Genomic DNA, 14,442 nt, shown 5'->3' with positions numbered 1-14,442 from the left:
AGTTGATAACAAGTGGAAAATAATAATATTATTATTGTTATAACTATTTACTATATAGGTAGATAGTAATGTAGTTTATTAGTTTACTATTTGGCATATTATTTTCTATTTCTAGTTTGCTAGTGTTATAAAATCGCTGTGGCTAGAGACCTGGACAAAATTACTGTTTACCCTACCTAAACTACATCATATTTCGATATTATATTGGTATTGTTAGATTTAAGCAAATCGACTGTCCTTAGCGACTTTTGTGAATTGCGATGTTAATGCGTACAACGACGTAGTATCGCGAAAAGAATTTTCGTTGTCCAGTCTTCAATCGGACACAAATCATGTCATTTCAGGATCCAACATTCGTCGGCGACACTCAAGAGTTTCAGAACAAACGTACAAACCTGTTCGCCGTGCTTGATCAAGCAGAGAAGGATTTGGAATCAAAAATTAAAAAAGCTTCAACAGCTGATGCACATGAAATACTCAATGGTCGTGTAGAACGTAGGAATGGTCGTTCATTGACCAGACAATTCCGAGGCAAAGACAGTCTATTTGTCAAGCCGGAAATACCGCCGTGGCGTATAATCGAAAAACACAGACCACCAGATTTCAAATTACATCCCCACAAATGGACTAAATATTCATTGGCTGATGTGAACGAAATGAACGACAAGAGCAATGCAGCTGCTGCATTTGCATTTCTTAAAGAAATGCAAACTAGAAAATCTAAAGATGATGAAAATGATAATGAAGAAGGAAAGAAAATAGTGTTCAAGCGAACCCTGAAGTCTAATGAACCAGAATTGAAACCTAGTTTTAAGAGCACTAAACTGGTTATGCCAGAATACGAATTTGGAAAAAAAATACAGAAGAAAAAAACTAGACCAGAACGTACAACAGATGGAACTACTTCCAATAAAGAAATTAAACTTGGGCATTTGATGGAAGATGAAATTGATGAATGATTCATATTTTGTGTAAACTGTAAATACTAGTTGTATAGTTAATTTTATGTTTGCAATCTTACAAAAATTATTTTAAACTTAATATTATTCAAATAAATTATTTATTAAAAATCTACTTCATGTCGAATTGCCGAAGTATACTTATATACAGGGTGTTACAGATAGAACTGATTTTTGGACTAACTTTTTTTCACATTAATATTTTTTATTTTTAGTTTTATTTATTTTTTTTGTTCATTAAGTGAACCTAGCGCTACATGTATAATACATTTTTTAGTACTGAAAAAAAAATTGGATAAATTCAAAATTACATATTTGTGAATCTGATTATAAAAACAATTTTGATGGTAAAAAGATTTATCTAAGTCAAGTGCCTAATTTATTTTTTTAAATTCAATATTTTTTTGGTTAAATTAATTTGGAACTCAGTAACTTTAAAAAAAATATGATTTTTGAGAATTTGCTGAGATGATTATATTTCTTAATTTATTTATTGATCATATAATATTAAAAATTTTGTCATATGATGAATTTGCATAATTTTTTTTTTTTTGGTCAGGTGTTTCTGTTACACCCCGTATATCTACTGTAGAGTTGTGATAACTCAAATATTTTTTTATTCCTCTAGAAAATTCTTCCTCTAATAATTAGTTAAATATCTTGAAGCGAATTTTTATCTCCCTTCAACTTTGAATAACGTGAAAACTGCACTTATATATATTTTATTTTAACTCAATAATATTAAGTACTCTATAACTACCATTAATCAGTACAAGAAATGCTTAATTATTCATTGATTTATTCTAAATTAATTCTAGCAAAAAATATGTACTAGATTTTTCCAACAAATTTTAACTCCCTAACAATTCATTGGACCATTAAAACAATATAAATTACTCATAAATTTATAAAAAAAAATTATTCAATAGGTAATGCAATTATACTTTCACATTTAGGTTCCTCCTCACCATAAATATGATTAATAGTTATAAGCAAAACAAAAGTATTAGGGGTTTTGTTTTATGTAAAAATACAAAAATTACATTGCAAATTTATAATGACTATTATTATCATATCTATTTCTTTGTTTAATTTGAATTATGAATAAAAATAGATTTATAAAATTTTGTATGATAAAAAATAATTTGTTACATAATAATTTTTGTTTATATTATCAGTAATTAACAAAGTAAATTATTCAAGAATTTAATAAATGTCCTCCCCCTCTAAACAATTAAAACATGTAAACATGTATAAAACATATATACACATGTTTTTGCATACATCACAAATTAACTGTTATAAAAAAAGAAAAAAAACCCAATGGCCTATATCGCCGAGGGTATATTTTGTTTTAATGAAAAAAAAATGAAAAAGAATTAATAATATAAAATATATATGTATATATTTATTTATTTATGTTATTTTAACATTATATTTTAATATTATACTCAAAACTTTAATGACAAAAAGTATAAAACGTATAAATAAATGGATGCTTATTTTAAAATAGAAAAATAAAACATTATATTATTATATATTTCTTTAAAAGAAGTTCAATTTAAATATAATATTAGTTAAATAGCGGTAGTCGGGCAAAATCAAATAAATACAATCAATCAAAATTAATAAAAAAGACAAATATTTCACTTTAAATTCTTACATCGTTATCGTAAAATTATAATATTAAAGAATATATCAATAAAAATAAATTGTTAAACATAATAAGTACGGGATTCCCAATTATATGTAAAATATGTAAATAACTATTTAATATATTATGTTTACAATAAAACATACAATTGGGGACTATTAATCATGTCAATAGTATCAATTATAACTCATAACAATATAACAGACAAGCTAAACAAAAGGTTTAACTGCAATAGGTATATTGAGTAAGATAAAATTAAAAAAAAAAATTCTTTTCATTATTTTTAATTTAATAATATGTATTTTTTTTAAAGAAAATACCGATTATTTAAGATAGTATCTGGGTAATATGATTTGATCAAAAATTTTATATTAAATAAAAAATAAAATATATTTGTTTTTAGTGCTTAAAACATACAAGTTACATAAAATATATATAAAAAAAATTATTATATCTTATTAGTTATAACAAACAAATTTTTTTTTTTTATAACTATACAAATAGGACAATAAAGTATAAAATTATACAAATTTGAATAATGCTGATATGTTATAGGTTCAACTGCTTAAATTAAATATTATACAAATACAAACACATAAATTAAATAGTTTCCTTAGAAGAATGTAAATTAATAAATAATTATGACACAACAATGTGATGAAAATTAAAAATATAGATATGAAATACTATAATTGCACATACAAAATATAATAAAGAAGTATATAAATGAACTAGTTAGAAATCACAGTTTAATCAATTAATATAAGGCACAAAATTCCAATGGCATGAACATTTGTTAATCATACATTTAAAATAATAATTAAATTAAAATCACCGTCCGGCGTCCGTTTATTTTTAAATAAATAAAAATAAACCATATATTAAAATACATTTATAATTCAAAACATTTTCAGAGTTTAGTTATACTCAACGGTTATTAAAACTATAATGCCCTTGAGTAATTTACTAAAGAAGATAATTTTCTATTTTTGACTTTGTACTCGATCATTTTTACTTACAAGATTGAATAAATATTTGACAGAATTTACGCTTTAATGAACGGATGAACTGCAACATTTGGTGGTATGATGTACACTATGCCACCATTATCATCTTTCCTAAAACTTGCTGTTGATGTTTGTGGATTGACTTCAACTCGAAGCATTCGAGATTTTTTGCCCAACATACAGTTAAATTTGTTGGACACATTTACTGGTAGCTCAGAGTTTCTTAATCTAAAATAATACAAATAGATAATTTTGTTTTTAAATTTGTATACAAGTTAAGCACTCTCTGTATTAGATATTATAAATTTAAATTTTCTTACTGAAAATATCTGGTGCTGATTACTCCTAACAGCTCACCAATTCTGTCTTCATTAATGTCAGCAGTTGGCTTTAAAGTAACTATGAGATCATTTCCTCGATTAGAATGAATTACAACCAGTTGATCTTGTCCTGGACTAACACTCATTCCAGTTACCTAGCAATAGAAATTTATAAATTATATATCTAGGTTCAATTGTTTTTTTATCACAAGTTATTTACTTCTTGTATAGGCATTCCTTTTTTCATAGGTTTGAAATTTGTTATGTCCAACTTATAAACTGCCCAATCAGTTATTAATATTGCACGATCTGCACACTTATTATAACGGTTGGTTTTATGGATGAAACTCGAAAACAACACCTACATATTGTATTCATATAACTAATATAACAGTTTAAATGAATTGAGTTTTCAAAATATTATTTCAATACCTGATTAAATCGATCAGAATTCTTAAGGTTATTTAATGCAACTGTATAGTTTGCATTTTGTACGTTTTCTGTTGGTGATGAAAGATAATCACCTCTCCACATACGTTTTGCACCCCAACTTGGCCGTTTGCCCCATAATAAAGATGCAGCATATACTTTACAACGCAACTGTGGCCACTCACTTCTAGGATAGGGGCTCAAAAGCTTATATGCTTTCCATCGTTTGTATATAGACTTTAATGAAGGTTCTAATTGACGAACAGCAAAATTTGTATGTGGCCAAACAATTGATTCCTTATGATGCAAATTCATTTCACAAGTTCTAAAACATAAAAATCGATTTATAAATTAATTATAACTATTAGGATTGATTATATGTTAGGTGCATAAATGTTTAATTAACCTATGAGCTTCCAAGACAGATTTAAGGTAAGTACGTATTTTATGACGCCGATAGAATTTAATTATAAAATAGGCAGCTTTCATTTTGCGGAATTTAGCACGACAAATAGCACCTCTCCACTGCTTTTGCAATAATATAACAATAGCTGGAATTAATTCTGCTCTCATCTGAAAAAATGTCATCAAATAAATAATTTGTTTTATTGTGAAATATCTAGATGTTCAACATACTTTTTCCAGGGCAAATAATGTTTGAGGTGATCTTATAAATAGCTTTGTTATTCCATATTTAACATCATTTGAAAAATGATTTTCATCTATTAATGCTCTGGTAGCTTCTTTGTCACTACATTTATAACTAGGCCATGTAAAACCACTTATCATTTTATACCTAAATTCAACATTACAAAGTATTATTAATTTTTGTTTAATGTACAATGAACATGATGTATAAAATCACACTTACCTTTTGAGAAACCTGCTATAAGGCTGCCTATGAGCAAATCCAGCCCTTCGCACTCTTACATTTTCTAAAAGACCCAAATAAGAAACTTGATGAACAACTCTTTTATAGTCTATCCCAACAGGTGCTTTATTTTCATTTGGTTTTATACATCTAACATAATATGGCATTTTACTATTTAACGTTTTGACCAAAGCAATCATTGATGTTTTAAACGCACTTCCAGCAGTTACCGGTCTTTTTGTTGTCTATGGAAAGCAATAAAATTAAAATTATTAGGCACTTATGAACAAATTATAAGCCAATTTCATGTAATATACTTACAGACTTTATATCTAAGGCTCCTTCAGGCCACATATCTCTAATAATTGGATTTTTTGAAGAGTAAAGTAGTCTTTTAAAATCTTGAAATAATGTATCTTTATTTTTTTCCAAAAAACCATAAATATTATACACTACATCACCAGCATAATGTCTTGAAATGATAATAATAATTAAAATAAATGTTGTTAATTAATATTATGAACACTTACAAAATTTTAAATTGAGTTTTATGTTTTAAATCTTTATCCAATGTATTCACCTGTCTGCTAGAATAGTGTTTGTGATGTGACAGTTTTGAGTCCATGGCTTCTAATAACATCTAAATAAATAAATGTGAATTAATTATTTAAGAAAATAAATTTATTTGTTTAAAATCAACATACTTCGTCATTTACTTTGCCTACATTCAGACAAGCTTCATCCATAATTGCAATTACACCTTGATGTGGTTTTTCTACAAGATCACAAATTATTTGGTTGTTAAAATATTTGATTTCTTGCCAGGCTATGCCTTCTTTTTTGTATTCTTCCTGTTCTTGACGCAACACCAAATCTATTGATAAATTTAAATGTTTATACATTTTTATTAACTATACAATTTTATTATGAATAAATTGATTATTTAAACAAATACCTATGAATACTTGTTGAAGCTTTTCATTACAGTAATTAATGCAAAATTGTTCAAAGCTATTATGTTCAAATACTTCAAATCCATAAATGTCTAACACTCCAATTACAGTTCCTCCTTTGTACTTATCATTTTCAATATATGGTATTAAGGCTTCATTAACCTTACTTACTATCCAAGTGAACAACCGATCATAAATTGCCTATACAAATAGTAATGAATAATTAAAATAATATTTTTACAGCAAGAAAATTAATAATTATGATAATACTTTTGCTAATGCATCTCTTCCAACTTCAGCCTGTGATAAAGTGTGAGCTTTCTGCAAAACTTCACCATTTGCTGCAATTATACGTTTACTTAAAGCTGTTAGAAGATCTGTAGTGTCAACCTCTAACAGCTTAGATACTTGTTCAACTGGATTATTATGAGATTTAGTCACAGTAATGGTATCATCATCATTGGTTGAAAATGTTACATTTCCCTAAAAATAATAGAGGAATAATTTATTAGATTATTATTATTGACAATTTTAAAATTTATTTACTAATTGTAAGATAGCAGCAACAATTTTCCAAGTGGTCTTAATGTCAATTGCTGAAAATCCAAGAGTCTTACAAGCACTTAAGGTAGCTTGAAAATCAGATTTATCAGCTGATGTAATTGTGGACTTCCCTTGCTGTGTATAGAAATAATGTTGGGGATCTGGATTCAACCCTAAATTGCTAGCTTCTTTATGTGTTGTATTTCCTAACGCCTAAATAACATATAGTATATTTATACAAAAAATCTCATTTAGTTTTAATTTTATTGCCTACCTGGTAAAAGCTATGAAAGTTACGTTCACCAAGTTGTTGTTGTATAACACGAGATTTTTCAAGTAAATAATTAATAACTCGTCCACCAATTGGATCCCCTTTAAAATCAAAATTGATATCCATATATTTTCCAAACCTAGAGGAATTATCATTTCTGTTTGTTTTAGCATTTCCAAATGTCTCTAAAATTATGTTTGATTGAATCAAGATGTTCTTTACTCTATGAAATATTAACAACATTAAAATTAGATATAATTTCTTAGACAAGAAATGTAGTTTACCGTTCTACTTCTTGTTGACCAGTCAAGTTAGTTACTGCAGCAATATATTTCATTATAATCTTAGATGCTTCAGTTTTACCACTTCCTGATTCACCACTAATAACAATACAAGAATCTTGTCTGTGCATTTTCATGCTACGATGTGCAGAGTCAGCAATTGCAAATATATGTGCAGGGTTTTCAAAAATCTCCCGTCCTTCATGCAGAACATAAAAATCATTCATTTAGAAATGGGCAAAAAGCCAAAATTAATGCATAAACATGATAAATGTTCATAAATAACATTTTAAATAAAAATATTACCTTTATATTGATTTATGTAGTCTTGTCCATAGATGTTTAAAGTGCGGTATGGATTTACAGAAATACAGACTTCTCCAATATAGGTATAAATAAACCCAGAATTAAATCTAATATGAAAAATAAACATTTATTAGGTAAGGAAATAGTTAGTTAATTTATTAATTAGTAAAATCAATTAATAATTTTTTGGAATAAGATATAAAAAGTGGGCAAGTGAGTATTGCTCTGATGTACTGCAGTAAAAATGGAGAATAGGTCACTATAATGGATGTTTTAAATTTGAATGCAGTGACAGGTATCATTGTATACGAAAAACGATTCTGAATGGAGATGATTTGTCAGTCTAGGATAAATTATATTAAGTACCTATATTTAAATTATAATAAATTAGTATACGCTCACAAAATGTTGTCTATACGGACTCTTTTTTTAAACAGTTATTTGAAGTAAAAGTTATGGAGAACCTTGTGTTGGTTTTTTAACTTTAAGTATAAATCACAACAGTTTTAAGAATTTTCAATTTCACAATTCCATGCAACTTAAAATGCTTATACACCAAAATGTTGACATACAATTTTTGAGTTTTTTTACTAATAAGCATTGTATTAAATTTTAAAGATGTTTTGGACACTCAATTTTTTTATAGGCATTTCAATAAAAAAAACTTTAAAAAAATCGAAAATTTCAATTGTCTATAAATAGTCAAAATATTTTGAACATTTATTTGTAAATAGATAAAGCTAATATAAACATTTGGTGAAAATTTCAAGTATTTACAATGATTCGTTTTTGAGTTACAGCAAAATAAAAAAAACAATTTTGTCAAAAACTGATTATGCGTAAAAATTCCGTTTTTTCGTTATTTTTTTCTGAGCATTATTTCTACTCCAAAACATGATGACAGATGTAAAAGTAAAAATAATTAAAAACATACATCATTGTAAAATTAATACATTCCTCACTTTATTCAGAATCTAAAATAAAAAAGAACTTAATTTAATAATTTTCATCAATTTTGAGGATGAGCCAACAATATTTTATATGCCAAATGGTGGGTCTTGAATAAGAAAATAAGACTAACCGGACCTAACCTATCCAGAAAAGACTCTATAAGAGTACCTACATTTTAATTAAATATAACCATTCAATGAATTCCAAAATAAGTTTAAAAATAATGTATTTGCTAGCACATAATTTTACTTTATTCTTTAAAGGTTTCTACTGTCAAAATATAGAGTAGTTTATTATATAAAATGTTGTGTACTTATTGGTTATTGCCATTATCTCAACAATTTTCTGATAAACTCAATTCTACAACTACTACAGGTTAAAATTACATTATATTATTTTAAGAAAATGAAGTGAAATATGTGATAAAATAATATAAGTTGTTCTACCCAACTAAACTTAAAGTTTAAACTATATAAAAGCAACGTATGACTATCAACAAACTAATTATCTGTAATAGTGTAATGTGCATTTTCATCTCCATAAAAACTGAAAGTTACTACAAAAAGAAAAATTCTGTGATTATTATATATTCTATTACATAAAAAAGATGATATGTGGGTCACAAATCAAAATTTTACTCAAAAAACAGATATTTTGAAATATAGAATTCTGTAAAAAAAAAAAAAAATGTAAATAGCTTATGCAATTGCATGTTGCATGAAATTGATTTGTAGGCTAGATGGGAAATGCTTACAATTTAAATTTTGTTGGTCAGACCTACTTAGATTATTTTTTCTTGTTGTTTAAATACTTTTTTCAACACAATATAACACGGTGTTTACCTGAGGTAGTCTTATAACAGAATTGAGATTAGTGGAACATTGTATAGCCAAGTGCTAAATATTGTTTTAATTAAATTAAATAAACCAATTTTTAAGTGTATGTGTGCATGTTAAAATAGAAGTAACAGTAAGTAAAACTTTAATTCAATGATTTATTTATTTGTTGGCTTACTTCCAGCAGTGTTGGATAACCTTATAAAAAGTCATAGGGTTAATTTTTATGAAGAACCTTTAACATAATAAAAATCAATTAAACTACAATTACATTTTTTTTTAAAGTTCTCAATTCTCAGAAAAGTATCAGATTCTGGACAAAATATAAAAATATATAAGCTCTTTTTAAGATTTGTAGACTATTTACGAGACTATTTAGGTACCTTTGTCAAATGCCAAACAACATTTGGTACCTAGCTAAAGTTGCTAAAGATAGTTTTAAAGAAAATATTAGGTAAATAAATAAATAAATTAAAAGTACTTTTAACAGAAAATATAAATATTTGTATTATTAAAATACATTAAAAACACTAATAGAGGACATAGAGGACTGATATTTTTATGTTCCAAAAATTTAAAACTATTATCAAGTACCTACCAGTTTTCTCTTTTTAATTTACCTTTAAATAAAGTCTTTTTTAGATACTAAATATTGTAAAAGTGTATTTGAATTATCAACACTATGATTTCTTAAGGCAATTTTGTTTTTATTAGTCGAAATGATCAAGTAGATGGAGTGAAATAGATTTGGAATTTCTGTGTTAATCAAATAAGATTTGATAATATCAGTCTATTAGACTTTTATTCAAATGTGTAACCACCTAACTATTATTATTGTACCTTTGAGTAAAAATCTGAAAATGTATGATAGGTAAGATTCTAATAAAAATATGAAATAATTATTAATAAATGTTACAGAAATATAGTTAATACCTATATTTGGGCCTATACTATTAACCTACACTTTTTAATTTTGTTGTTACACAAAATAGTCCGCAAAATATTATACAAATATAATATAAAATGCCATCTACATTTATGTTAATTTTTCCTAGTGCCTAAAATATATACCTATTCATTAAATAATGTATGAAAAATGTATACAATATATTATAGTTAAAATAATAAACAGTAAGGTATAGAAGTAAAACTATAATGTTAATATGTTTATTTATAAATAGGTAGCTGAGCAAATGTATGTAATGTAACTTAAAAAATTATAAATGTTGTTTAAATAAGAATCTATTTGAAAGTAGAAATTAGCTTTGGATACACTTAATCCATATAATTGTTTAGAGATAGTGTAAATGGCACAAATGTATAAAATATTTTGATTAGCTTTCATTGCAGACAATTGTTCTAATATGGGCATGGAACATAGCTAGAAAAGTAAAAAATAAAACCAGTTGTTGACATTGACTGCCAAGAGAATATGTATCAAATTAAACATTAGAATATTCTATATTCTACTGTTTAATTTGATACTTCAATAAGGCATTTAATAATACAAAATATTAAGCAATGTAGATGCACATAATTTCATTTTGAATATAATTATTTTGTCTCAGGTCAGGAACTAATAGGTTCATATAAAATATAATACTCAAACAATTTTTTGGGGATTTACTACTAACTATATAGGTAATCATTTTAATTTAAATGATATAATTTATCTTGAAACTTCATTTAATTTAAAAATTGTTTTTATAATGCAATTAATTATCCTAATCAGAAAATAATACATACTCATAACTCATAAGTAGCATGTTTTAATGATCCCAATAAAATAAAAAATACTAATTAAAATTACATTAAGTATAATAAAATGAAAACATTTTTAATCATAAGGTTAGCACTTGGTATCAAAGTTCTATAAGTCAGATATTTGTTAAATTAGGTGGTATAGGTTCATATTTGATTTTTTTTGTCTGAAAAAAATTTGTTTAATTGCCAGTTACCACTAACCTATTTGTATAGTGATTTATGACCTTAAAAAACAAATCTTGGATTAGTGTCGTTTTTAGTAGATATAGGTCTCAGTATAGGTATTGTATGCTTTTTTAAACATACAAAATATTATAAACGGGAATATAGGATTATACAAATTAAGTTAACTGTATTTGGAAGGGTATTTGGTATAGGTAGGCACTTATTTTTGAATTAGATAGGTACCTATAACATATATAGTCACGCTAAGATTATTATTACTAAAATTATTATACAAAGGTACTTAAAACTTAATATTATGTAATAGTATTAAAAGAAATTATAGGAAGGTTTATTAAATTTATCTTACTATATCTTTTAGTAATAAAAATAAGGTTGTATGAACTATCAATTTCATTAGGATTAGTTTGCTACGAGGTTTGCTACAAGGTACACTGTACCTATTAATTAACTGCTAAATTACTTATTCATTGATTTATGAACAACACATTTTAGAATTAATAATTCAACTTTTTTTTTTTAAATATGTTCCTTTTTAATAAAATCATATTTATTGTAAAATATGCACAGGTATGATTGCAGGGCAGTGTATTAGGTATTCTGGAATGACTAATATAAAGTTATTGGTTATCTACCTATAAGAAAATATGAATTTAAATTTGTGACTTGTATTCTATATTACACGGTAGGTACCTATATAAATATAAAAACAATTTTTAATTTGTATTCATTTAAAAGTTTGGATAGATAATATCAGGGATAATATCTAATGTATCAGAAATATTGAATACTTGGTTAGGTACAACCAAATTCAAGGTAAAATACTTAAAAATAGAATTACTAGATTTATAAAATTATAAATTATTGAGGTAGAATTTAGTTTTCTATCTTATTATTATTATGTGTTAACCTGATAAATTAAAAAATAAAAGTAGGTAAGTAGGTACCTGCATGAATTGTACTGTTATAAATTATAATGATATGCATTAATACATAAGACACAATAAATGATATAGTTATCTAGTGTATAAGTGTTTGTAATAATTTAATATTATATGTGTAATGTATGTACATAAATAATAATGTTTTTATTTTTTTATTAAGAAAGACAATTTACAATCTGTACACAGTAATTACAATAAGCAAATAAGATAAAAACAGAATAAAGTAGCATGAATGACGTGATGAGGAAGAAAACCAATGGTAACACCTCCTTTACTAACTTAATAGGTCTCTACACCATTTTCGCTTTAGTCTGCGTGGTGGGTTTTTTGGGAGGGTGAGGGAGGACATGTGTGATATTAAAGTATTAAATAATAAATTTATGTTAAGATTATAGTACAATTTCTCACTAATTAGTAATTACTAATAAAATCAAACATAATTAATAGTCGAATATGGTTGGGTGAATATCTTTTTGAGCAATGAAAAATTATAAAACATGGTTTTTAAGTACCAACCAATAAAGCCATAACAAGGTGACAGAAGTTTCAAATAAATATGATGATATGTTTATCAGAAGAAAAAATATTGCGTCTATACATTAGATAGGTAAGTAAAAATAAGGTAAAATAAAAAAACTCATTAAAAAACAATCGAAAAAACGCTATTATGACAGTATGACATAGTATTTATTCTTAATTAATTACTATCAATAAAAAACTAATGATAATAATTAATAAAATGTAATGAACTACCGGATTAATCACAGTTAAAACAACTGTTTAAAATTGAGGGAATCGAGTTATATACCTAATATATAACAATATTTCCGTCAAGTGTATAGGTTATTCCTTATTCATCGTTACATGAACATAGGATAAGATTCAAGGAGTGATTTGTCATATCTCAAGCAATATGACTATAATACAACATAAACATAATTTTATTATTTTTCTATTAGGTAGAAAACCTTATAAGCTCCGACGTCGAAGGAATTTTAATAGTTATAATACCGTAATACTCCTACCGCTGCGTGCATACACAATACGTCTAATATATATTGTATATTGTAATGTAAGTATGACATCATCGTGGTAATTATTCAATGACACACTACAAGACTGAATGTCTGTGCCGCGTTCCGATATTATATTATTTATAATGATAAATAATAATAATAATAATAATTCTATATTATTATTAATTGTTATTAGTCAAGATTAGTCAGAAGTGGACACTCAACAGTCTTATCTGGCATTCTGGCCCGAAATTAGCCACGGATTCCACCGGTGTTCAGATAGAAATTTAAAAATTATCTTAAAAAATTGCCAAGGACACCGCGTCGATTGGACGGAACCGACCAATCGTGCGAGCGGGTGTACGCGGGTGGAGGGTAGTTTTTGAACGTTTGAACGGTTAACGGCATAACCACCATCAACGGACAAATTATTAATCATAATATTATTATCACTATCAATGACAGTTTTGTTCTCATTTAAATCTCTTGGCGGGGCGAAATCCTAGATACTCGACTCATATTATTATTATTATTATTACCATCATATCACCGAACGATCTGCACTTACCTCATCGTCAGGTTTTCCATGAATCTTTCGATCGTGATCTCGTCCAGCAGGACGAAATCCACGATTCCTGGTTCGTCTCTGGTGGTCATGGTGATATTATTATCCTCTCGAGTGGTGACGGCAAGTAGATAATATATCAGTATAAGAGCAACACCTATATGTTTCACAAATTTTACGGGCACATATTTATTTCGGGTAGGAAATATCGGGACGACGGGGACGAGAGCCCGGGAGAAATGACCGCGCGAATTGAAATTACGGTCTCGTCAGCACACGAACTGTTGAGCAACGGCTACTGCCTACACAGCCCACTAAACTACTACTAACAGTGTTAGTATACAGCGTACTACTACAACGCTGGTACACTACTACAGTTAGTAGTTACTAGTTACTACGCTTTCAGTCGAACACACGACACACGGCACACGGCGACTGGAAACTGTGGAAAGTGGGAAGAGGCGACCGCGATCTTGTGGGTGGTGGTGACAGTGCGTCCGATACAACGGACGCTAAATTGTCGGTAGCCGCGTTGTTCGACTTTCTTTTACGCCGCCGTCTCCGCGGATGCCATAATATTTACCATTAT

General features: G+C 26.9%; 2 protein-coding genes across 2 annotated transcripts; one reads left to right on the top strand and one right to left on the bottom strand.

Annotated features, from left to right (window-relative positions):
• Window positions 1-38: 38 nt before the first annotated feature.
• LOC107161697 (U5 small nuclear ribonucleoprotein TSSC4) lies at window positions 39-1,074 on the top strand. The gene has a single exon (XM_015508208.2). The coding sequence runs from the start codon at window positions 333-335 to the stop codon at window positions 957-959; it is 627 nt and encodes a 208-aa protein (XP_015363694.1). The 5' UTR covers window positions 39-332; the 3' UTR covers window positions 960-1,074.
• Window positions 1,075-3,500: 2,426 nt separating this feature from the next.
• Window positions 3,501-14,298, bottom strand: Myo31DF (Unconventional myosin ID). The gene is made up of 17 exons (XM_015508220.2): window positions 13,857-14,298; window positions 7,595-7,701; window positions 7,292-7,487; window positions 7,011-7,230; window positions 6,740-6,949; window positions 6,464-6,676; window positions 6,196-6,394; window positions 5,945-6,114; window positions 5,771-5,880; window positions 5,562-5,712; window positions 5,241-5,485; window positions 5,006-5,165; window positions 4,776-4,942; window positions 4,373-4,694; window positions 4,161-4,301; window positions 3,941-4,095; window positions 3,501-3,848 (listed from the first exon to the last, which is right to left on the bottom strand). Exons 1-17 carry the CDS (start codon window positions 13,943-13,945, stop codon window positions 3,659-3,661), a joined length of 3,045 nt encoding a protein of 1,014 aa, XP_015363706.1. The 5' UTR covers window positions 13,946-14,298; the 3' UTR covers window positions 3,501-3,658.
• Between the last annotated feature and the right edge of the window lie 144 nt (window positions 14,299-14,442).

The sequence above is a fragment of the Diuraphis noxia genome, unplaced genomic scaffold (assembly GCF_037042655.1).
Source record: "Diuraphis noxia isolate RWA-SAM2 unplaced genomic scaffold, SU_Dnox_SAM2 contig0003, whole genome shotgun sequence".
NCBI classification, from domain to species: domain Eukaryota; kingdom Metazoa; phylum Arthropoda; class Insecta; order Hemiptera; family Aphididae; genus Diuraphis; species Diuraphis noxia.
Note: the sequence above shows the minus strand (reverse complement) of the source record. Positions and strands in the feature narration are given on the sequence as shown.